We start from the raw sequence: 25,367 nt of genomic DNA on the forward strand, positions 1-25,367 counted from the left end.
TGCCCACCTCCGTGGCTTGGCCTCTCTCTCGCCATCCTCTGTTGGTGGTTCACACCTGCCTGCGTTTTGGCCTAAAGCACTCCCTCCACCCTGCTGTTTCCTGAAGCCATTTCCTCCCTGAGTCCCCACAGAAGTTGGCTGTTTTTTGTGCAGCTGGTGCAGCTTTGTGCTGCCATGATTTGTCTGCGCTTTCTTTTGCTTTTGCTTATGGCCCTGCAGACCTCTCGAGCCAGTGATCTTCATGACATTTCATGTTAGGATACTCCCGATCTCTGCACACGAGCTACCGTAGTCTCCTCCCTTCTTAAAATGTGCCCACCATCGCACGCATGGTCACACTGTGGCTGTTCAATAACATAGCGTCAACCAGACCCAAGTACACGTGCTTGCTTTCCGGATGCCTAAAAATTGGAATAGCCCTTTGAGCCTTCCAGAAAACACCATCATGGTATCTCACGGGAGAACCCACCTTGGTTCCTCTGTGATCTGAATCTGCAGCGCCTCCTTTTGGGCTTCACATCCTGGTCTAACTAGTCCCCCGGAGCCCCCACCAGGTGATATCACGTGAACTCACCCCTACAGGTGTCACAGTAGATCTGTGAGCCACAGGGTTTTCAGGGATGATTATGGGGCCTCGAACTGCCAACCTTGTAGTGCGCAGTTGAGCCCAGCCACTGTTTGCACCAGCTGCCTGACACACTCCTCACAGCACGAAGTGACCTCCCCCCCACCAGGCACTCTGGATCCGCAGCCACTCCAGGGGTGCACCTGCACAGCTTCTCTAGGACATCTAAGCCCCCTCCCCCAAACACACACCAGAGTCCCCGGGGGCACAGAGGTCAGGCGACCACAGTCACACAACCTCATCCTTTAGAAACAAGTTCTGGCTGAATTGATAGAGTAGGGTTTTAAATGATTTTCTATCTTCCAGGTCTGGCAAAGGGCTGTGGGGGAAGCTCCCTTCTGACTGGGCCCTCACCACGAACAGCTCCCCAGGGGAAGGGCAATCACGAGAAGGGCCTCACCGGACAGCTGTAGGTTTGGCAATGACTTCAAGGGTGGGGATTTCCTGCCCAACCAAGGGCTCTGTGATGGTGCATCAGTGACCAGGTAAGTCCACACCCACAGGGTCACAGGCTGGGGCTCGGCTCCCCGGCCCAGGAGCAGGCATGCCGGGTCTCGAGACCTTAGCCCATCGGGTACGGGGGGTGACTGCTTCCAGGGACAGGACCCTAGGTTCCAACAGTGGGTTACTGAGTGCCACCATACTCTGGCTGCACCCCAGGTTCCTCACTGTGCAAACACAACAAACGCTCTCCCCTCTTTCTGAGACACACGGGGGTAGGGTGGATTCTGAGGCCTCTGGAGGGAAGTCTGCAGGGGGCACCCACAGGTGGTCAGAGAGGTTGGGTTGGTCACTCCCAGGAGGGTTTCTGATGAACGGGACAGTGACGTCGTGTTCTGAGGGAGCCCGGCAGTGTGGGCCGAGGCGGTGAGCATTCATCATGTGGGGACAGGGAGCGGATATCCCGTACACCTGATTCTCACGGTGCCAACAAGCAACTGGGAGTCCACTCGGTGTCGACCAGCGATGGAAACACCTGCTCGGTGTCCCCTGAGAGTCACCTTAGGGTGCTAGGATGTAGCCGAGGCAGAGTGAGGGATCAGGCTGGCGGCTGGGGAGGGAAATGGCCCAGGCGGTGGCAGGGGCCCAGCACCCCCCTCCACGCTGGGGCGAGGTGTGGTCTCACCTGGTGGGGGCGTGCTTCTGCTCCTCCTCCTCATCCGTGTCGCTGCTGATGGTGATGACGCTGACCGTGGGGCTGGGGGTGTCGGGGATGACGATGGTCTGCCGCTGCCGCTCCCGGGTGCCGCTGGAGGCCGCGTCACCCCACCCGCAGGTGACCGTGGAGCCGCAGGCTGGGCTGTTGTGAACCATGGCGCAGCGCGGTGGCGTGTTCTCCTTCACGCGCTTGGAGCGTTGCGGGGAGCCGACGGCCTGAGAGGAGGTCACTTCGCAGGTGGACACGTTGCTCCTGGAATGGCAAAGGCGTGACCCTCAGAGGGAGGCCAGCCCAGGACCCGGGCCATCGGACACAGTGGGGATGCCAGGGCCAGGCACACGGGGAGCACCAGGCCCTGTGGTGGCACGAGGGGCTGAGCCTAGGGCCCCGTGGGCTTCCTGGGGTAGAGGGTGCCATCGCTGTGGCTGGTTGGCTCCCACCCAGCAGGCCCAAAGTCACATAGCAGCTCTGTGTGCCAAGGAGCGAAACGCTGCCCGGTGCTGTGCTGTCCCGTGCTCGGCTGTGGACCAGGTCTTTCTTCCTGGTCTCCTCTGACCGGGGCCAGCACGACAGCCACACACAGGCCTCCACTGACAGACAGGTGGCAGCAGCACGGGAAGTGCACCAGCTGGGATGAAGCCCGGGTCTCCCTCAAGGGAGGTGACATTCTACTACCAAGCTCCTGTGGATCTAACAGCGAGAACTTCCACCGGGTCTGCCCTGCAGCCCATTCTCGAGGGGTCCAGGTCCACCTTCCCAGCAGGGCCTGGTCATGGCTCAGAGTCCACAGCCACAGCTCCCCCCCAACACATACACACACACACACACACACACGCACACGCACACTGGATTTCCTAGTTTTGGGGTGTGGTGGGGGAAGTGGTATCTGCCACATGATGACTTTGGTTTCCTTGCTAATGGTTTATTTAACCAGAACACTCTTCTGTACAGTGTCTTGATCTAAAGCAGTGTTTCCCAAAGTGGGTGATGCCGTCCCCTGGGGGGCGGGGAGGAGCTCTGGAATGATCCAGAGGGGCTGCCGTTCTGGAAAGGGGACAATAGGTCAGTTGGGCTTGGGAACCTGTGGCTAAAGCAGGGTCGACAAACTGCAGCTCACTGGTCATACGTGGCTCCTGTGGGTCATGCAAGTGGTTCGGAATGGGAATCAGAAACACTGTAAAGATAGGATGCAGATAATAGCGATTCTACTTGCTTTTCGAATGTACTTTTGGTTCCCGAATAATTTAAAAATTGCTGTGAGGGACAATAGGGGCTCTTCCGCCTCAAGAGTGTGCTGGCCCCTGGTCTAGAGATCTAAACGTGGTCACCCAGACGCTGGGCTTCCTTCCTCTCGTCAGAGAGCAGGCCATGAAGGCAGAGCGTTGGGATATGTGTGAGAAAAATTACAACCGGAGGCTCTTCTGCACGTGGGTGCCGGGACCTCAAGGGGGTGGGACCAGAGCTCGGAAGGCGGCAGAAAGCCGGGCAAAGGCAGGCCTGAGAGGCCTCAATCGAGGTGGGTCAGAAATTCCTTGTCAGTTGCCGTTCTCTCTCTGGTAACTTTAGGAAAGAAAAAAAAAAGGACCTCCTTCTTTCCCCACCCTGTTCTTGCCGACCGCGGCAGGGTCTGCCCAGGGAGAGGCCAGCGCCAACGTAGAGTGGAACGCAGACTCTTACACCTTCACCAACGAGATGGCCAAACCCCAAACCTAAACCCGCTGCTGCTTCCCTTGAGGGGCTCCTGGGTTCATGTCGAGCGGGAATGGTCAAGGCAGGCCTGGTTCCGACAAGGATGTAGGATACCAGGAGGCAACCCTGGAAGCCTGGGAGTCTGGCTCCCGAGGGGGAGGGCAGCACTACTCCCGTAGCGCCCCCGCCCGGGGCTGTCATTCTGTAGCCGTGGTCCCTCAAGTAAGCCATTAGGGGGCGAGAGTGAGCCCACACTACCTGGATCCTGCCCACAGGTTTGCCGTGGCCGGGTGCTGGCGGTCCATTCCGGCGTGTGTGACTCTACCGGACAGAGAAGGGCTGCCCCACAGGGCTTCCTACGCTGAAGTCTTTATGGGGTAGATGGTCAGGCCTTTCTCCCGAGGAGCGGCTGGGTGGGTCTGAACTTGGTTAGCAATGCAGCCCTAACCGCTAGGCCACCTGGGCTCCTCAGTCAGGTTCATAGAAGCATACTTTCCATACAGTAGAATTCACTTTTCCATTTCTTCACTGAGTTTTAACAGATAGAAGAGTCAGGTAACACCTCTCCAACCACAACTTGGGGTATAGAACACACTCTACATTTCAGAGCAGGGGTCGCAAACCTTTGAGCCAGAACAGCCAACCTTGTCCCTCGCAACAATGTAAAAATCACTCTAGAGCCATAAACATATATTTTTTACCCTTTCCTGAATGATCCCCTTTACAAATTCTGTTTACTTCAGAGCTGTGGGAGCCCATCGGATGAGCCGAGGATGGCTTGAAGCTGTAGTTTGCTGGCTCCAGTTCTAGAACTTTCTCTCACAGCACATCAGTTGGCCACCCGCCCCACTCATCCCACTCAGGGCCCTGTGGGAAGCCGGCCTCTGGCTTCTGGTGCTGCCTTTTCCAGAAGGCTGTGTGAGTGGATTCCTGGGGCACAGCCTGGCGGATGCCAACTTCGTAAGGAATCAGGGAGACGAGGCTGGATTGAGCGGGAATGGTGAGGGCTCTGGGCTACTGGGTGAAATGTCTAACCTCAGATTTCAAAGGCGGCTCCATGTCTTCTCCAGAGCCGCCCCAGTGAGATGGTTTCCCAGGGGAATTTGAAGGGGGAGAGCTCCTTCACCCACAGGGCTGGCCACTGCCTGGATGAGGGCGGAACATGTCCTTCAAGGGGGGCCTGAGGCCTCCCTGGGGCCAGGCCTGTCCTGCTGGTCCCTAGAGACTGCTCAGCCCACTCGGAAAACCGTGAACAGCCTGGGGATCTCTGGGTGGAGAGGTCCTGCCTGCATCTGCCAGGGAGCAGCCCGAGACCCAAAGTGCAGGTTGCTGTGCCTCACAGTGGCCCCTGTCCAGCCGACAGAAACACGGCCTGGGACATTGTAACGATGCTTGGTCTGCTGGAGGCCACTGCGGCGGCCAGTGCGCACTTTGAGCCCCGTAGTGTGGTTGCTAGGTACACAGAGACCCTTGTGCACACAGAACAGGACACTGCCTGGTTCGGCACCATCCCCCCGTTGTTCTGAGGAGCCTGTCCTAAGCCCATGCGTCTCCTTGAGGGCCTTCCTCCTCTCTGCTGCCCCGCCACTTCTCCAAGCACGATGTCCTTCTCCAGGACTGGTGTCTCCTGAGGACACGACCCACGGACGTGGGGGTGGTCTGGCTGGGAGAGAGCATGAGGGAATGTCCTCGCTGTAGCCAACATTTTATACCCAGGTGGTGGGGGGTAGAGGGCGTGTGATGGGACTTTTCGTTGGAACTCAGTGAAAATGTCAAGAGTGAGTGTTAACGTGTGTCTCATGTATGTTGGACCTGTGCCTAGGGAGCTCCCGTCAACCTCGCTCTGTCCAGATCCCTCTGGTTTTCCTGGGCTGATGCCCGGGAGATCACCAGGCCCTTCTTCCTAGCTCTCCCAATCCACACCAGACCTACCTTGCTGCCGATTGGTGCTGCTTACTCTTCCGGGAGGAGGTGGTGCTGGTGGGCTGCTGCCGCATCACGTGGGCCACACCCACGTTCAAGGGCTGGGCTGCGGGGAGTGTCACGTGGCCTGTCAGCAGGGTGGGCTGCTGCATGATGGGATTGTAATGGCTGCCATGGGCATGGGTATTCCTAGAAGGGAGATGGGAAAAGAGGTGACTTACTGTTTTACACAAGCTTAGGGCCTTTATAAGAGAAACCTCCCTCCCCAAGTAAAAGCAGATGGAACAGAGAATGCCTGTGGCAGGGGGCTGCCTCTTCGTCTTCAAGGGGACTAAGTTCACAAGGGAAAACGGCTCCCTACGTGAGTCTCCCAGGTGTGGGGGGAGGGAGGGACATAGCTGAATGACGTGTGGGGAGGAGCCCACCGACTTTGAGCGAGAGGGAGGGGGAACAGCAAAGTCAACCGGCATGACACAGCTGCCCTGACAGTGTTCCCCATCCTCCTCCAGGGAGTTGGAGCAATGGGGGTCTTACTGCTCCTGAGCGGCCGTCTAAGGTGCAACCACTGATCCCCAAAGAGAGACCGGAGGGTCCAGAGGAAGAAGTGATGGGAACTGAAGGACACATGAAGACCCACGGACCCACAGATGTCAGTCCCAAGCACATCAGTCTCTACAGCCCTGAGACCAAACGATCTAGAGCAGTGGGGCTCCGCCGTCCTCAGGCCGCCACTCTTTCAAATGATTTCCGATGCTACTTCATCACTGTCATTTTGATACTGCTATGAGTTGGCGGTTCCTGTGAAAGGGTCGTGCGACTCCCAAAGGGGTCGGGACAGGCTGAGAACCGCTGGTCTAGAGGGTGTCCAGCCACCGCTGCCACTGCTCTGAAAGGGCTCTTGGGAGAAAGTCCTGGACTGGGGTGGAGGGTGGGGTCGACACAAACTAGAATCATGCAGGAGACCAGCCTCACTTGTTGGACAGAGCCTGGTGGACCCCAACGACTATGGCCCGTAGTCACCCTTCAGGTCTGGAAGGGGACTCACACTGTGTTTGAACCATCAACCAATTACGCCCCAGTGGGTGGCATTTGCCCCAGGACAAATTCAGAGGGCTGGGACAGGACGAGGGGTGGATTGCAGTGGATGAGTTAAAACAAAATGTGTACGAATGGCTGATTAGAAACCCGATCTGTTAAAAAAAAAGAAAAGAAAGAAAACCAATTTGCTCTGTATACTTTCTCCTAATGCACAATAAAAAGTCAAAACCAAACCGAACAGGAAAATGGGGGTTCTTTATTCCCGGTGGTAGAGTCTCAGGTCGTCTCCCTCTCGGTTTCATTGTTGTCTGGTTTCTGTGGTTCCTGTCCATGGATCATGCCAGCCCCTCAGAGGTGATCATACCAATGCAGAAAAGTGTAGTTGGTGTGGAAGAACAGATCCTGGTGCCTGGTATAATCCCACCCAAAGCCGTGCAGTCCGTTCTGACTGACGCACTGCGACCCTGCAGGACAGGGTAGGACTGCCCCAGAAGCAGACGGCCTCGGCTTTCTCCCGTGACGCAGCTGATGGATTTGAACGACCACCCTCTCGGTGAACAGCCCAAGACTTAACCTACGGCACACCAGGGCTCTCTTGGTGTTTCGGCAGCGTTAGCTCAGTGGCCAGCACGGAGTCTAGGCGGGCAGTAGGCAGGTGCCAGTTCGCCACATGTTCGGAGAACGAACAATGAGAAGAACTGAAGGTTGGGTGGGCAGGCCTGGCACGTGCCAGCTAGGTTATCAAATCAGACTTAATGACAACCAGACACACGTTGAGACATGCCAGCCGCCATTAACGTAAAAATGGGCTTCGTCTCAAAAGTTTTCATCACGTGGATTGTCTAGAGCATGGAGGCTTGTTTGCCTAACTATGGAAATATTCCTAATAATGGTGATTAATTTGCTGCCTTTCAAGCCCATTGGACACGTAATGAAATTAAATGCTCCTTTTGGATTGTGAACAATCAGGGAGGCCTCTCTCTTCAAACTGGAGAAGGGGAGAAAGAATTCTATGGAGCTTTGGATAGAGCCTCAGGGACACGAGGGTGGGCCCGAGAAGCTTCCATAGTGACAGCGTGGTGACTTCATGACAGTTACGTCTCCACTGGCAGAGGGTGTGCTGCCCTGGAGTCGACTGGGCTAGTTGGGGCTCCTCTTTGTCAGACCTGATAACAGCCATGAGGTGAGGACAGGTGGGAGGTGAGGGCAGGTGGGAAGTGAGGGCAGGTGGGTGGTGAGGGCAGGTGGGTGGTGAGGACAGGTGGGAGGTGAGGACAGGTGGGTGGTGAGGGCAGGTGGGAGGTGAGGACAGGTGGGAGGTGAGGACAGGTGGGAGGTGAGGGCAGGTGGGAGGTGAGGACAGGTGGGAGGTGAGGGCAGGTGGGAGGTGAGGACAGGTGGGAGGTGAGGGCAGGTGGGAAGTGAGGGCAGGTGGGTGGTGAGGGCAGGTGGGTGGTGAGGACAGGTGGGAGGTGAGGACAGGTGGGTGGTGAGGGCAGGTGGGAGGTGAGGGCAGGTGGGAGGTGAGGGCAGGTGGGTGGTGAGGGCAGGTGGGAGGTGAGGACAGGTGGGTGGTGAGGGCAGGTGGGTGGTGAGGACAGGTGGGAGGTGAGGACAGGTGGGAGGTGAGGGCCAGTGGGAGGTGGGCCGAGATTGAGAGGAGAGTGTGTCAGCTTCTGAAGCTTCCTGTGGTGGCTAAGCAAGGGGGTGAAGAGAGGAAGGGAAGAGGGGAGGGAAGGAGGGAGGAAGGAGGGGAGAAATTCTGCGTGAGCGTGTGAGTGTTTCTGGAATTTACACGTGGCGTTGATACTCCTGGAAGACGGGAAGCAGGAGCAGGGGTGTGTGTGTGTGGGAGGGGGGGTCTTTAGAAGCCAGGTGGGCCCCCACCACAGCTAGAGAGTCCTCATGCTACCACATGGGGAAGGTTTTGTATTGACCACAGAGCTAGACCCCAACAAGCCTTGGGCACACGGCACAGAGCCAGAGGCAGGCCCAGAGTGGCCAGCTGGGAAGTGCCCCCAATAGTCGGGGTGCATGTGTGCGTGCGTGCGTGTGTGTGTGTGTGCGGGGCTGGAGAGCACACCTGGGCCTTCTCATCGCTCTGTGATTGTTATCAGCAGGCACGATCCGCTCCGGCACTTAGCAGCGCCACAGGCCACGGGAAGAGAGGCCACTAGCTCCGGTGCCATCGCCACACTGGGCTGTGGGAAAGGACTGTTCTGATCCACAGGGCTCTCTCCTGGCTGCTTCTGGGGAGGAGACTGGCAGGACCTTCTCCCGACTCTATTTCAGTCTCCCTGGAGCCCGTTCTGATGGCAGCCACACGCACGTCTCCGTGGAGGGTGGAGTCAGTCTTTCGGGTGCAGGAGGGAAGCCCGTGGGTGGAGGTGAGGGCTGGTGCGTGGGGTCTGGCAGCCACAGGCACGATGGCCAGCCAGTTGAGTGGTGGGGGTTGGGGTGGCGGTGGGCAGTGTTGCCTCAAATCTCCACAAGCACGCTGCAGTGGTTTTAGTTCCTGCCTGGCTGAGGCCCCTGGGGACACGCCTCTGCTTTCCTCCCCTGGGGATAATTCTTTGTTTTCGGAGAAAACCAAACATCGAGAAACTTCCTACCCTGAGTAAGGTTTCTGAAATGGCAATCGACTTGAAAACACAGTGGAGGGCAGACCCTAACTCCAAGGACGAGGTGGCTCCCCAGAGTCGCCCAAAGGCTCGGAGCTTTGGCGGAGTGGGGCTGACCTCAGCAGTGAGCGAGCTCGCGGAGTCCTGGCGTGTGGATTCACAGCCTACTGCTCCCACCGGCACCCACTTCCACAGCTCACGTCTGCCTTCTCTTTTTAAAAATTAGTCCGAAACGTTAGAAAAAAGCAGTGCTAAACTGAGAGGTAGCAAACGCATTGGCTGCTTCAACTTCAACTGTTGTTCTGTGTGTCTAGCTCCGAGTCCAGTCTCCCGGCCACTGTGCGCAGGTCATGGGACTTCACAGAGCTCATGGGAAAGTGCCCGGTCTCGGGATCCCGTTTGTCCACAAACTTTTTGAAGTGCTCTTGTGTGTGTGTATCCACATACTTAAAAATAAAGTCTAGATAGCTCTTTATAGCCACAGGGAGAAAGACGGGGCCTCTCTCAGGCCCTCACAGGGGCAGTCTTACAACCCCCGCCCCACAAGGGTCCCTAGAGGCATGGTGGTTCGGCGCTGGGCTGCGACCCTCATGGTCATAAACCTGGAACCACCAGCAACTCCTCGGGAGGGAGGGAGACTGGGCTCCCCACTCTCGTCAGTCTTCACAACCCACCGGGGTGGCGATGAGTCCCCAGGGCCTTGATGGCAGCAACTTTGGCGTTTTAAGAGTTACAGTCTCGAGAGCTCACAGGGGCCGGTTCTAAACTCAAGTGCCTGGAGTTTGGTTTGATAAGGTAGGTAGCTAGGTCTGGGCCAGCTCAGGTGCTCTTGGGGGGCGTTCTCAGCTCACCACAGTTCGTCCTCCCCTCTCCCCACCCCCCAGTGCTGCTTACCGCCAGTCGGCTAGCTGCTGGGTGCCTGCCATGGTCTCTGGAATCACTGCCGCATGCGGCACAGACGTGTGGGCTGCCACGCCTGTGAGCTGCTGCCACGTGGGGGGGAGCAGGATCTGCTGGGTCCCACTGGGCCAGGCCTGCTGTGGGACAGGGGATGCAGACGTCAGGCAGATGCCCCCCACCCCCCACCCCCAGAGGGCACCCAGCTGGCCGGCACCTGGTGTCAGACTTCCAGTCACCCACTTTGGGGTGCTCTGTTACTACAGCCCGAGGGGTCTTTGGCTGGGGGCTCGGATGTCAACATTCTGGGTGACAGTCCAGGCTTGCCCCATTGTATCACCATGACTCCCAGAATCCTTTGCGAGAAACCCAAACAACCCCTAAGCACAGCTTCCAACGCCATGGAAATATAGGGATGCATGCCTGAGGGGGCTCCAAAGACCTATCACAAACAAACACAATCCTGGAAGAGTTTTTTTAATTTTAATTTTTTTAAGATAAAGAGAAGGTTGGCTATCCTTAAATCTCAGCATTTGGAATGTTCCCCACCCGGGATGTAGACGTTTGTGCATTAGACCTGGAAGTTTATGCTTCTGGGTTTCATTAAGGCTTTTTGAAAATGGCCGTCAAATCAGTGTTCTCAGTTAGCTCACGGCGTCCAGGAGCAGAGCCATTGAAGATGTCCGGGGCGAGCCCCGTATGACCAGTCCAACACACGGGCACAGGTGCCATCACAAGCGGAGAGACAAAGAGATGTCCAGAAAGAAACCAAAGGGCACAGAGTGACACAGTGTAACACTTGCCCTTTGGGATGCCATTTGGTGCTCCAGGTGATGCACACATTGCCGCTGTATCAACTAGCCCCTGACGGGGGCGCTCTAAGGGAGAGAACGGCAGTGGTAAGAATTCTTGCACGACGCTCTGCCGTTAGCGCTCAATGACAGCTTTATGCTAAACCTGCTATGGATTTATAACTGGGCAGGGACCTGATTTCAAGTATGTGAAAACCTCTATTTTAAGTCCTGCAAGGGCCACAAGGAATTATGGTGCTGGCGAAGCGGCTACAACAGCAGTTCTCAACCTGTGGGTCTCGACTCCTTTGGGGGTCCAAAGACCCTTTACATAGGGGTCACCCAATTAATGAAGTAGCAACGAAAATAAGTGTAGGGTTGGGTGGGGGGGGGTCACTACCACAGGAGAAACTGTATTAAGGGGTCGCGGCATGAGGAAGGCTGAGACCCACAGGACTAGAAGAAAAAACAAACCTGTCTTGGAAAGCTCCTAAGAAGAGACTTTGGAAATGCTAACAGGTGGACAGGTGGCAGGACACACACAAGTCCCTGGGGAAAGTGATCATGCATGGGAACAGAGGGTCAGCAGAGGACCCATCCCTCCATGAGATGGTGGACACAGCTGGGCTGATACCGTGGCTGCCACACGGCCCAGCACAGCATGGAACCGTGGGCAGGTGCAGGACCTGTGGGGTGCTTGGCTCTACTGCACACCGGGCCACTGTGAGCGGGAACCCGAAAACTGAGACTTGACAACAGTAGATTCTACAGACTCGGTCCAGAGCTAAAGGGGGACAAACACGTGGAACCCCCCAGGGTGAAGCACATGGCTGATCCAAGAACAGGATGCTGTAACGGTGGAGCATGTGCCACACCAACAGATGAAAGACGGATAAGAACACCTGAGTTTCCCATCAGATGCAGAGAGGCATTTGGTAAAACTCGAAATGCATTCCTTAAAATTCAGCACACTCGACAGAACAAAACCATTCCCGAGGTGAATGGGAGGGGGCAGGGGAGGATGGAGTGGAGACCCAATGCGCATCTGTAGACAGTTGGACATCCCCTCACAGAGGGGTCACAGGGAAGAGATGAGCCAGTCAGGGTGCAGCATAGCACTGATGAAACACACAACGTTCCTCTAGCTCTTTGGTGCTTCCTTCCCCCCACTGTCATGACCTCAATTCTACCTCACAAATCGGATTAGACCAGAGCATGCACACTGCTACCGATAAGAGCCTGCGACACAGGGTATCAGGATAGATAACCCCCTCAGGGCCAACAGGAGAGTAGAGACACCAGGAGGATTAGGGGAGGGTGGGGGTAAAACGGGGGAATCGATCACAAGGATCAACCTAGAACTACCTTCCAGGGGGATGGATAACGGGAAAGTGGGTGAGGGGCAATGGAGGATGATGTAAGATATAGAAATAATAATCTATAACTTCTCAAGGGTTCATGAGGGAGGGCGGGCAGGGGAGGGAGGAGGAAGAAGTGGGGAGCTGATATCAGAGGCTCAAGTGGGAAGAGAATGCTTTGAAAATGATGATGGCGGCCTATGTACAAATGTGCTTGACACACTGGATGAATGAATGGATTGTGATAAGAGATGTAAGAGCCCCCAATAAAAGTATTTTTTAAAAATTCAGCAGATTTGATAAGGCAAAAGTATTTATCAAAATATTTATAGTCAACAAAACACAGAACAGAAAACAGCCAGAATGATGTCCTTTAAAGCTCAGCAAAAGCTAAGGATGCCCAGTATGGCCGTCATAGCTGAATAATACAAACAACAAGGATCACGATTTGAAGCGGAAGAAAGAAAACCATATTATTTTCAAACAAAAATCTACCTATCTAGAGAATCCAAGGGAATCCACAGAAACTCAGAACTAATGAGAATCGAGGAGTGCTAGGTAACAAACTCAATCTGCCCAACTGGTCAGTCACATGTCTCGAAGTGAGTCACAAGCAATTAGAAAATACGTATTAATTACTGCAATGAAAGAAATGTCACCGAGAGTATAAGATGGAGCACACAGGATTACGTCACACTCATGACTGAAAGGGACTAACAGGATACAGGTGCCAACTGCTTCTAAAGTAACAATAAAGTCAAAGTATGTGTAAAGTTGAGTCCCATAAAAACACGGACAGGGGTTTCAATGTGGTTGCTTTTCTAAAGGAATAGCTAAAATCCTTATGGAAGAGGAAGCGTGGACTTCAAGCGGGAAAGTGAAGGAGCAGGCTTGCTCCAATTAAGGTAACAGAAGGATATCAGAGAAGACAATGGGATAGAACGACGAGCCCAGAACAGACCTTTGCAATTCGACTCTACTATCCAGCCCCACCACCCCACCGCCTACCAAATGTCTATTCAACTGGAATGTCTACAAATAAAGTCTTTTGGGGGAGCTGTGGGGTCAGAGCTATCTGTCAAACTGGGCAGTTACGTGATGGTGTGATTTGGCAGTTGTGGATGTTGTGCATAGGATGTTGTGACAGCAGCGATAGCCCCTGGGGTAGGGTCGGATGTCAGGGGAGCTTCCTCAGAGGTGCGGCATGAATCCCATAGCGACGGACAGGCTGGCAAAGCTCATTGGCTTTGGCTTGCTCGGGATCCTGCATCTGGCATGTCACCATCGGACCTCTGGTTCTTGGCCCTGGAGCCAGTGGCCTGCCCTCTGACCTGCTGATCTGTATTCACCTGTTCCCGCAGCTACCTGAGTCAGGAGATGCTTAGGCGTCTGGCTGGACTTGGGACTTGCCAGCCTCTACATCTGCTTGAGCCACTTCCTCTCTCTCTCTCTCTCCCTCCCCCCTCCCGTGGGCACCTACTTCATTAAAAAAAGAAAAAAAAATACACCAAAACTCAACTAAACTTACTGCCTTCAAGTCAATAAAGGTAGTTCTAAACCAACATTTAGGCCAAGCTGTCCCTGACTCCTATCATAGTAATGCTCACACGAAAATCGGATGGCAAAAAACCAAAACCAAACTCCCTACTATGGAGTCAACGCAGATTCATAGTGACCCTACAGGACAGGGTGGGCCTCAGAGAACCTGCTTCTTCAGCTATATGATGAGGAGATACAATTGCTCAGGCTCCTTTTGGGCTGCACACACACACACACACACACACGCCACAAAAAGAAAAAGGGGGCTCCCGGATGAATTTCTACCATAGATCCCCCCTGAGTTCTAACTTCCCCTGCACTTTTCTCGTGTCTGAATTTCTGCTTGAAATAGGGAGCTGGGTATTGGCGGGCAATGCACCCGGTGCTCATTCGCACCGCTGCTGGCACAGCACCCCGAGAACAGCCTTACCCAGGGGACGAGACACCAAAGGGGGTGAGTTACCTGGGCGAGCAGACCTGGTTGGATCTGGAGGGGCTGAGCACCGGGGGCTTGCGTGACAATGGGCACAGCGTTCTCCATTCGTACCGAGTAGCCAGCATGCTTCGAGGGCGAGGCTTGTAACCCTGTGGCCATGGGCAGGGATGAGAAGGCACAGGCGAGTCACCGACAGAGCCTCCCTCCACCCCATGCCAGCCCCTCTGCTCGATAGGTCCTTCCAGGGCCTCTGGTAGTGCCCCCTTAGTTCCTAACTGAAGTTCACATCATGGAAATGAATTGGGATGAATGTCATCCGAAGCCGTATGGTCAAATTCAGGTATGGGGAGGGTGACCACAGAGCAGCTATGTGGACGCGTTGCTACCAGACACTGAGCCAGGGGCCAGCGATCAGAGATCCACCTGTTGGGAACCACCTGGACTTGGAGACTGAGCCACTTCAGGTGGGTGTGCTCCATGGGGTCTGCAGGCACACACTTGTGAGGACTGCTTTTACATGCCAAACGTGGTCCTGCCCTGTGGATTGGTCACAAGGCAGCCTGGGGGCGATGAAGCCAGGTGGCCTTGGGACATCTCACCTTCGGCAATGTGGGCGGGCCTCCTCCAGCCAATGGAAGCTTTCAGAGCTAGGTCTTCTCCCAAGGGGGTGGGGGTGGGGTGCTGCCTCCAGGGACAGATACAGACAGTTTGGCTGAACTCTCACCTCACCTGCCTGCCACCTGACACTGGAATTTGGACCTGCTAGGTCTCCACAACATTCTAGAGACTTCTGGGTGGATCGTACCAGAGAGCATGCCAACCTTGGAACTTGGCGTCGACAGGGGACGAGGGCTGGAGGTGGGGCGTGGGGAGGTTGCCTAGACTCACTGGGGGCGAGAGTTCTGGGAGGCACCTGTCAGACATGGTTCTGTCTCATGCTCAATGGGATGGGGCTATGCTGACCCTCTTCTGCAGATGACCACACAGTAGGCACCTCAGAGAGGACACTCAGGGGCCTACACCAACATCACAGGACCCTGCTAGGGACTGAACCATGCCAGTGTGCCCTCAACTCTCCCCTCTCAAAATGTGTGCGGCCAGTGGAATTTCTCTGCCAGTGGTTGAATCCCAGTCGGGACTGGACAGTTACGCTAATGAGCAGGATTATCACGGGGTGCGCTGAGCAGAGAGTCTATTTCTCCTCTGCTATAAAAGAGATTAAACTCCAGCTAGACCTGGCAATGGGAGTAGAGCGGCCAGACCACCTGACAGTCCCCTGGTCAGGAGCACATGTTCCAAGAGATAAGGACCTTTCCCTAGAGCTGCACCCCTCACCCCCGAGTTCAGACTTCTGGCCCTGCCCACTTTGAGAATGAACCACTGTTTGTCCACGTCCTCCCTCCATGGTGTGTGTTACCGTGGCACCAGAGAATGGTGGCAGGGCCACTTACAGACAGTCCTTCCTTCAGGGATGAAGTGCCGGCCAGCGGGCTGGATACCAGGAGCCCGCTGGGGGCTGAAGCACCAGTCTCAGCCCTCAAGTTCTGTCCCACCCACATGTTCACCAAAGGAAATCTGGGGGCTTTAGTCAGCACCAACCACTGTCCTGGGGGCTTGGGGAGGTCCTGGAGGTGTCTGCTTATCCTTACCTTGGAAGCCGGGGGGACACACGATGAGAGCTTGCTGGAAGGGGTCGGGCCGGGCGCAAATCTGGGCTGTCCCCGTCTGCAAGGGCATGCTGCGTGGGGCCACGGCCGCCATGGACGCCGCGGAGGGCTGGCAGGGTGCAGATGGGTCGTTAGTACAGAGACTTCGGGGTGGCTAAGGAAACAGTGACACTGGTAGAGGTGGGGAACTGAAGGGACGATGGGAATCGAACAAAAATGAACAAAGGTGAACAGAGAGGGAGGTGCTGTGCTGGGAGATGCGTGTCCACATCCAACAGTGGGCTCCGGGAAGACATATGGACAAACCCATGAGCAGAGACCAAGACCCAGGAAGTCACACGGGGGGTGGGGGTGGGGATCTGGCTGAAAGGGGCAGCCCCTGCCTCCCAGGGGCTCAGGCCCCGGTGCCTGGCCAGACCCTGCTCTACATGCTGCCGTGAAGGTACTCTGCTCATAGTGACCTGCGATTCCCAGGTCCAGCCAGATGGTCCTCTATCATGTGGGTGGGCCTCATCCAATCAGTCGAAGGCTCTAGCAGCGAACACTGAGGTTTCTGGGAGAAGAAGCCTGCGTGACTATCTAGCTTGCTGCCTGCCCTGAGGAGTTTGGACTAGGCAGTCTCCACAGTTCCACCAGCCAGTTACTTGAAAACAATTGCCTTCTCCTAACTCTGTTATCCACCTATCCATCCATCCATCCATCCATCCATCCATCCATCCATCCATCCACCCATCACCAGTTTATCTTTCATCTAGCTGATCCATCACCCATCATTTATGAAATTGACCTTAATCCATTATCTATCTAAGAAGCCCTGGAGGTAGAGTGGGTTTTGCTGTGGCTGCTAATTGCAAGGGCAGCAATTAGAACAAGCCGCCACTCTGAGAAAGAAAGATGAGGCTGTCTGCTCCTGTCAAGATTTACTGCCTTGGAAACCCGAGAACTCTGCTCTGTCCATAACGGTGGCTAGGAGTCACAATGGACTCGATAGTCATTGTTTGATTTTATCATATATTGATTTAATCTATTATCTGTCATCCATCCATCCATCCATTACTCAATCTATTTTTCATCTACTTAATCTATCATCCATCATCTATTTTATCTATATAACCATCCATTATTGATCTATGTTATCTATCTATCTATCTATCTATCTATCTATCTATCTATCTATCTATGGTTCATCATCTATCATCCATTATCTATCTATCTATATTCGTCCATTCACCCACCCACCTAACCAACATCTATCTGTCTTTCAATCCATCCGTCTGTCTGTACCTCTATCTGACTCCTCAGGATCGGGGTCTCAGGAGAATCCGTGCTAGGGAGGAAGGTTAGGGAATTTCACTCTTGGGAATGGACAGGATGGATGTCACATCAAGGACAATGTGGAGGGACGTCTCTGTGGTCAAGGACCCAGGACCCCAGCCCTCCAGGATTACAGAGAGGGGTCCACAGCTAGGAGGGCTGGTGGGAAGGAAAGAGAAGTCTCACCTGGGCCCCATGCTTGCACCTGCAGTTAAGGTCCCTCTGTTGTCCCCTACATGCTTTTGGTGTTGGTTGGGGCAGGCAGAAGGTAGCAAGTGGTGGCAGTTTAGGGTCACGGGAGTCAGGATCAAGGGTCTCATGAGATCCAAATGAGAAAAGCTCACTCTTTAAGCGTCTGCCTGCTGACCCATGTCAGGCTGAGGGTGGCTCAGGGCCAGGTTGGGGACCGGGCGGGAATGCCTGTTTTTTGGGACAATGTGCATCAGAGAGCACTGGTGGTGTAGTGGCTATGCGCCAGCAGCTCCCTGGGAGCTTTCATTCCGGTACCAACTGACAGTCTCGGAAACCCACAGGGCCAGTTCTACCCAAAGGGTCCTTGCTGGGAGTCGGCGTCCACGGGTGGCTAAGGAGAGTGTAGGTGATGCAAACCGCCTCCAGGGGGCAGCAGACCCCAGCGGTTGCTCCCAGAGAGACAGGCCCCGGGAGCCCCAACCTGGGTCCGCGCACCCCACCTAGGGATGAAAGGCCTGGAGCGTGGTGGTGGGTGTTGGGGGTGGGTGGGGGTGGGGAGAGCAGCTTGGAGGCAGGGTCTAGAGACTGCGTCTCTGTGCAGGTTGTGCTTTGGGATCACTGTACGTGAACCGCTCTGTACTGGTGCACGTGCGTGTATGCATGTCTGTGTGCATGATTGTGTGTGTGTGTGTGTGTGTATCTAAGTGGCATCGGTACGTGTGTGTATGAGCAAGTGTGTGAATATGCGTGTGACATTTGCAGGTGTGTTTGGGCACATGCGTGAGCGTGTCCTGTGTAAGCATGTATGGTGTGTACGTGCGTGTGTGCTTCACAGATACCGAGTTGTGTCGTGTGTGCTCACAAAGAATGTGGCTGTCGTTCCCGACTGGTCGGAGGGAGAAGGCGCTGGGACCCGGCTTGGGAACCACTAAGTCAGGAAGCTGTAGAAGGCTCTTTCCAGTTCCCTGGGGTCCCTGTGCTCCCAGCAAGGTGTGAGGGGCTGGGTCCTGCTCCTTTTCTGGAAAGGCTGGACTTCTTGAGACAGAGAGGCCCCCCTTCCCTGGACCCTGGAGGTTCCCAGGATTCCACAGGCGGTCTGGTGAATTGACCGAGTCTCCCAGAGACGGAGAAGAGACAGGCTTCTCCATCCAGATAGACCCTGAGGAGCCAGCAATGTGGAGATATGGGGAAGGGCCTCACAAGGACTCTGATCCTGAGCCTCTTCCCCTTCTAGAACTTTCCCCTGGGCAGATGTCAGACACAGACGGCCCACAGCCTTTCCTTGACCTCAGCCCCACACTGGCCCAGACAGAGAACGGCAGTCAGGCATCACCAATTCAGTGACCGGTGCCTGAGGGGAGTCCTTTCCGGAACGTTCAGTGGGGCCAACAGTCAAGACCGTGCACCTCTGTCACCAGGTGCAAAGACTTCTCACTGGGTGGACGTGGCACGGGAGGAGTTCCCGCCTGAGGACAAGCTCTGCTGGGGCGCAGACCCCTTCCACTGCCCGCTCACCTGGTTGTGGACAGTGTTTAGCTGGTTGTTAAAGGTCATGGTCAGGTTGGTGGAGGTGCTGGGGGCCACGTGCGTGATGAAGGGGGTCTTGCTCTGGTTCACGGTGTCGTACATGCTCACCCGGCGCTTGCAGATCTCCATGTTCTGGAAGCAGGATTTGACGCTGTGCGTGGGGAGGGCAGAGGGAAGAGGAGAGGCATGAGGGAGGAGGGGGGCACAGAGCGGAAAAACCCGAGAAGGCACCTGGGAGATTAACTTGGGTGTCTTCACACCTTGGGGGTCTGGGCCATGTTTGTGGTGGCCACCGGGTCTCCCTACCAGGAGGCAACGGCCCCACACTGACACATTCCCTGTTCCCACTGCCTGTAGGCTCTCCCTGTGGCCTCTGCCAGCACGTAGATACAAGCTTACGCTCTCTGGCCGGCCAGAAAGAAAAACTCACAGATAAAACACTCGTGAACTCCTACCCTTCCCAGCGCTGTCTCAGGGGCAGACTCAGGTCGGCAACCCGCCTGATGCTGCTGCACCCGGGGCGGCAAGCAAGATGACTGCCGCAGTCCACTATGGCGGGGCCCCTGGCTGGACACCAAACCCTGTGCAGTTCACAACCACCCAGGGGCACTGACAAAGAAACAGACCGAAGCATGACAGCCAAGAACCCCGTGGGAATGTTCTGTTCCATTGACACTGGGACGGGATGTCTCCCCTGTCACAGGCCAAGGATGGAGATGAAGACTTCCCCGACACAGTTCACAATGGCGGGCGGCGTCGGCAAGCTCAGACTCCCTGTCTCCCACACAAAGGGTGCCACCGCGAGGATGAGACGGAAGCCTGCTGTGCTGTGGGGGTCCATTCTGACTCACAGCTCACGGCCACCCCCAGGTTCGGAGGAGAACTGCCCGGAGGAGCCTTCAGGGCTATGATCTTGGAGGAAGCAGGTTGCCAGCACTCTCTTGAGGGCCTCTGGCTGGGTTAAAACCACCAGCCTTCAGCCAGGAGCTGAGTGCTTAGCACTGAGCGCCACCCCAAGGAGGGAGCTTCTTACTGCGGTGGAGTCCACTCTGGGCTCACAGCCACCCCAGAGGGAAGACGAGGCCGCTTTTGAGAGTTTCTGAGCTTGTCAAGCTTGACGGCAGGAAAAAGCCTCACCTTTCGTCCACCAAGTGGCTGGTGGGTTGGAACTGCTGACCTTGGGCGTAGCAGGCCCATGCATGACCCACTAGGCTGCCAGGGCTTCTAGAAGGAGGCTTAAACTCAAAACAACTCACAGCGACACACAGGCCCGAGTAGAATGGCCCCTGTGGATTTCTGAGGGGGAAGTCTCGTCTTTCGTCCTCACAGTGGCTGGTGGGCTGGAACTCCTGACCATGTGGTTGAGCAGCCTGACGCGGAAACCCCTATGGATAACTTACCCAGGCACAGAGCTCATTGCTGGCAACAACCCCCTGCCCCCTGGCACATCCTCTTTGACCTTGTTCTTTTTTCTTGTAAAACTCGTGCCCAAACTCACTGCCGCCGTGCCGATTCCGACTCAAGTGGGCCCTACAGGACGGGGCAGCACCGCCCCTGGGGTTCCTGAGGCTGCAACCCTGGTGGTTTCGAACTGCTGAAACCTTGCTGCAGCCCACCGCATTGCCCCTGATGCCACCAGGGCGCCTGCATTCCTGCCCAGTCACCGGAAAGGAAGACACTCTTTCCAGGTTCAGTTCTCCTCCGTCACACTGGTGAACCGAGGCAGCCCCTGTGTTGGGAGGGCCCAGGGAGCGGTGGCCCTGGCTCTGAGGATCCGAGAGGCCCGGCCCAGATGGCTTCTCCCCACCCCGGGCTTGGAGGGAAACCACCAGAACCAGCCCTTCAGGACTCCGTCATGACTTCTCGACCTGGTCTCTCCTGCAGCTCCTGGTCGCCGTCTGCTGTATCTTTCCCCAAAGCAAACACGGCCACACAAAAGCCTGTTTGATTTCCAATCTACTTCTCCTATTTCAGTAAAAATTTTGTATCAACAACGCACTCCTCCCGTCCCAGGTATTTTCCTAAGAGCGTGATGCTAATTTTTGAAACCACATCGATGCCAAAAAGAGAACAAAAATGGCACTGAGCGCTTCCCCAAACACCTGGGGCAGGGGAGGGCGGGGTTGCCCAAAATATAGAGAATCCAGGTGAAATAATGGGCTCCTTCTATTTTAAGATTACACACCTATGCTCCTTCTGCATCCTGCAGGTATGCCATATTTTGGTCCAAAAATCCCCCCCGCGCCCCTCCCCCCACAAATCCACAACCCAAACCACGCCAATGAGCAAAACCCCTAGGGGCCTTCAATGCGCCTGTGCGTTTCCTGGTCACGGCTGATGGCTTTGGGTTCAGCCGTCCTGGAGTGGGGCCTGAGGAAGGGGGAGACATGGCTGCTTCATTTTGTTCCTGATCGTCTGCAGACAGGACCAGCAGGCACCACTGAGTCCCACCAGCACGCCAGGCCTTTCTTCCCGGTCTACCTTAGACTAGATACTCCGCGGAAACCAGCTCCACATCCTGGCAGCACATGAGCCTCCAGGACAGACAGGCAGTGGTTGCCCGTAAGCGGCGCTGGCTGGGAATTGGACCCTGGTCTCCCAAACAGAAGGCCTCGCTCTCTTGGACTGGACTCTCCCACGGTCAGGAGGACCCCTTGCAGCTCGCCCCTCCACCCCACAGCCCAATTCGAGTATGCCCCAGGATGCCTCGGCCCAAGGGGTGGTTCTGCCCCGCTCACTGTTGTCTGGCCACTGCCCTTCCCGTACGGATACCCAGAATCCAGCCCATCCAGCCTGCAGGCCGCTGGCTCCTTTTCTGGGGAAAGCAGGCCGCTAGCTGGGCAGCCCTCCACCGGCGTTTACAAATAAAGTTTGATTGGAATGCAGGCTGGCTATGTTGTGTGCATATGGTCTACTTAGACAGAGCCAAGTGTTTGTGGAAGACATGTTCCCAAGCACTACCCCTTTTCCCCCCGCCCCGCACACCTACTATGAACATGGACACCTACTGTGTACTGTGAGGGAAATCGAGGAGGTGCGTCATGGTGACGAAGGGGTGGTTCAGAGTCTCGATGGGCGTGACCCTCTTGTCGGCATCGATGGTCAGCATCTTCTTCAGCAGGTCAATGAACTCCCGGCGGTCGGCCTTCTCCACCAACATGTCACTCCCTTCCAGGTCTGTCGTCATGTTCACCTGGGGGCAGGTGGGGACAGGTTACTGGGCTCTCAGTCACCCAACCCTGACTACTCTCGTGAGGCTATGTGGGTCCCTGTCTCTGGCTGTCATGCTTCTCTGTGTGGGATGGAGAGGAGGCGGCAGACTGGCGGTCAGGTCCAAGGCCAGGCTGTTGGTTGGGTGGTGAGGCCTCCTGTCTGCCCCTAGACCCCTCTGGCCGAGGGCAGTAGTTGTGGTTTCAGGGCTTACCTGGGCCATATCATCCAGACAGTTGAAAATGTACTTCCGGGCTTCTTTGGACTTGATCCCTGTCTCTGCTTCATGATCATCTGGGGTCTGGTGAAGACAAGCAAAGGCTGATGGGTAATGTGGCTGGCACCTGGTTACGGTGCCTGGAGCCCAGAGCTTCCAGCAGAGGGTTGGCCTGACCAAGCCGAGAAAGGCCTTTGCTTTGCCTTGGGGATCGGAGCATGCTTCCCACTTCTCCCCTCAGCCACACTGCTGCGCCTTATCCCCGCCCACACCTGCTGGGTGCCTGCCCAGAGCCAGGCCCTGGGGTGCCTGCGGCCCTTGAACCTTCCCTGCATTCACAGGGTCAGTGGAGACTCTGGACGGGGCCAGCAGGCACTCAAGTCTGCATTTTTCATGTTCATGGTCCACTCGTCTCAAATGTGAGAGACAGACGGGGCTTTCTACTCCTGTCAGGAGGTATCGTCTCGGAAAACCTTCAGAGCCAGATGAACCCCGTCCTGCCAGGTCACTGTGAGTCAGCACAGACTCGATGGCAGTGACCGTGAGGTTTGCTGACCCTGATATGTACTCGGGGGCTTGGAGCCTGCTGGCCGTGGGTCGGATGGGTCACCACAAGACAAGTGGCTGGGCCTTGCATCCTGGGGCTTGGCAGTTCCGTATGAGGTCATTTGGCAGTTGTGAATGATGTCCTCAGCCCTGAGGGGGACGGGGTTGGGATGCAATGGGCTCCCTTGGCCCTCAGATCTGCCTCTCTGCTCTTCACTTTTATGCTGCCCAGTCAGTCCTTCCAGGGGGTAGGCATGGATGCTGGTGGTCACCCAATTCTCCCCACAACGCCGGGAGCCAAGAACCCTGCTGCCAGGGTCCCGAGTCAGTCGGCCCTGACTCACGATGGCCTCATGCACAGCAGAATGAAAGGTTACCTCCTCCCATACCACCTCCATTGTCAGGGCGTCCCTTGTGGCGGCCACTCTGTGGGGATGTTCACTGGATGGCTGTGGAGCTAGATCCCCAGGCCTTTTTGCCTCATCCCAGCCTGGAAGCTCTACTGAAGCCTGCCCACCCTGGCATTCAAAATGCTGGGGCACCGCTTCCAGCATCAGAGGGGCAGGCCGGTAGGGGTGGGTGATCGCGCATCCATTTCACAGAATGGGGACTCAGGAACAGGGAGCTTTAGATCCCGCCAAGGCTACAGGGCTGAGGACTGGCGGGCTGGGGTTTGAGCCCAGGTAGTGCCGCTTCTCCTGCCCCTTGGCCTCGGTCTGGAGGCTGTGTTCCTAGCAGCTCTGGCTACATGGGTTTGTCCAAGGGTTGGAAGCGGGTGGACCTAAAAAAATCTCACCTGTGGACGGCGCACCTAGAGGTGTGGGGACCCAGGCTTAGGTCCTGGAGCAGCTGCTCTGAGGCTCTTGACAGGGATAGGAACTCGGACATCTGTGCACCCTGCTTTCCTGTCCCCTGTGCCCCTCTGCCCTGGGTGAGCTATAGCTCTCTGTGGATAGCCTCAGTTCCCTCCTGAACTGCCTGCGACCCCAATATCTTCACAGCCCATTAGCATCTGGCTGGGGTGCATGTGCTGGAAGGTTCGGGCCCTACTCTCCTTGGCTGGTGATTTGAGGGAAAACTGGAGTCACAGCTCAACCACACACACAAGCATCATGGGTAATGGATAAGGCCGGCAGCTCGAGGCTACCAGCTGCTCCGAGGGAGAAAGATGAGGCTTTCTGCTCCTGCAGAGCGTGACCATCTCTGAGACTGACAGGGCCACTCCCACCCTGTCCTACAGGGTTGCTCTGACTTGATGACTATGAGTTTGGTTTGGAGTCGAAGCTATGCTCGCTGAGCTCAGGGAACCCCGGTCTGGTGGGGATGCTGGAAGGAACCAGCCCCCCTCCTACAGAGAGAAAATGCCCCAAACCATAAGATGCACCAGGACTCTGCTCCCGTTCACTGGAAGGACCGGGCCAGGCACACCTGTGGGAGAGCAGGCCGTATGCAGGGGATGCACTGGGAGGTGGCTGTGTGCAGCGGGGCAGTGCCCCTGCTGCCCAGGCTGCACCACGCTGCCCAGCTCAGCCGGCCAGTACAGCTGCAAACCCTGTGAACGCCCCCCTGCAGGCGGGGCCCTCTGTGCCTTCTTGAGAGCAGCAAGGTGGTTGTTGAGGAGGGAGGGAGTGGTGGCAGGGTGCTGTTCCCAAGGGAGAGCAGTGGGTGAAAGACAAGCCCTGCTCCCCCTCCCACCTGCCCCAACCCCCATTGACGGGCCCCTGAGCTCAGCCATAAGAGCCGAGACTCCAGTGTCCTTTGAACCACCAGCCAAGGAGCGTGGGGCCCAGAACCTTCCAGTACATGCACCCCATAACCACGCAGACAGTCCCTGTCTGGGCCAGCAGTCGAGGGTGGCGCCTTCGGCGTCACACCTGCTGGTTTAATTCACAGTCGCCCGGCAGGGCAGAGCAGGGGGGTTCCCAGGTGGCACCTCTTAGATGGGAAACAGATCGCTGCCTCTTTCTCCCCCCGTGGGAGTGAACCACCGTTGGCCAAGGACCGTGCAGCTGCCAGGCCGCCGGGGCTCCTGTGGTGTCCAAAATGCCCAAGGAACTGCCACCCGGCACCCAGCACCTACCTTCAGCCTCCACAGAGGGTACGGTGAGCCGGTGTCACGGTTGAAAAAGCGAGGGGTCTTCGTCCCTGCACTTAACAAACATTCGGCCGGCAGCCCCTGCGTTTGCGAAATGTAGCGGATCTGCGGGGAGAGGCAGACTGTGGTCAGGGTCTCCGGCGTCCACACACAGCCTGCTAGCGGCTCTGGGACACAGAGGGCAGTCGGGAGAGGAGGGAGCCCAGGGAAGAAGGGGGTGGGGCAGCATCCCCTGATGAGGGGTGTTTCGCAGATGGACAAGGCCAGATCTGGCCAAGTATCCGGGGCCCATGGTTCTCACCTGATCATACTCTGAGGCGCCGGGGTACAGCGGCCAGCCCAGGAAGAGCTCGGCGATGACACAACCCAGGGACCACATGTCTATGGCCTCACAGAAGGGCAAGCCCAGGATGATCTCGGGGGCCCTGCAGAGAGAGCGGCAAGCAGGCTGAGAACTCAGGGGGAGACCCAGGCAAGCAGCCTCCAGTGGGCCCAGGTGCCCCTGCATGGTACAGTGCTCGGT

The 25,367-nt window shown here is 56.3% G+C and overlaps 1 protein-coding gene across 3 annotated transcripts in view; it reads right to left on the bottom strand.

The window, feature by feature from the left end:
• HIPK2 (homeodomain interacting protein kinase 2) overlaps window positions 1–25,367 on the bottom strand; it is a 118,010-nt gene that overhangs the window by 18,016 nt on the left and 74,627 nt on the right. For 2 of the 3 annotated variants that reach the window (XM_075558732.1, XM_075558731.1), the window contains exons 3-12: window positions 25,146–25,269; window positions 24,830–24,949; window positions 22,201–22,287; window positions 21,785–21,969; window positions 18,765–18,927; window positions 15,726–15,852; window positions 14,104–14,225; window positions 9,950–10,092; window positions 5,406–5,585; window positions 1,752–2,036 (exon numbers count right to left, since the gene is read on the bottom strand). In XM_075558732.1, the coding sequence (XP_075414847.1) occupies window positions 1,752–2,036; window positions 5,406–5,585; window positions 9,950–10,092; window positions 14,104–14,225; window positions 15,726–15,852; window positions 18,765–18,927; window positions 21,785–21,969; window positions 22,201–22,287; window positions 24,830–24,949; window positions 25,146–25,269 (1,536 nt within the window). The remainder of the gene's footprint in view (window positions 1–1,751; window positions 2,037–5,405; window positions 5,586–9,949; window positions 10,093–14,103; window positions 14,226–15,725; window positions 15,853–18,764; window positions 18,928–21,784; window positions 21,970–22,200; window positions 22,288–24,829; window positions 24,950–25,145; window positions 25,270–25,367) is intronic. The other variant, XM_075558733.1, reaches the window with a different exon arrangement.

The sequence above is a fragment of the Tenrec ecaudatus genome, chromosome 9 (genome assembly GCF_050624435.1).
Source record: "Tenrec ecaudatus isolate mTenEca1 chromosome 9, mTenEca1.hap1, whole genome shotgun sequence".
Lineage (NCBI taxonomy): Eukaryota > Metazoa > Chordata > Mammalia > Afrosoricida > Tenrecidae > Tenrec > Tenrec ecaudatus.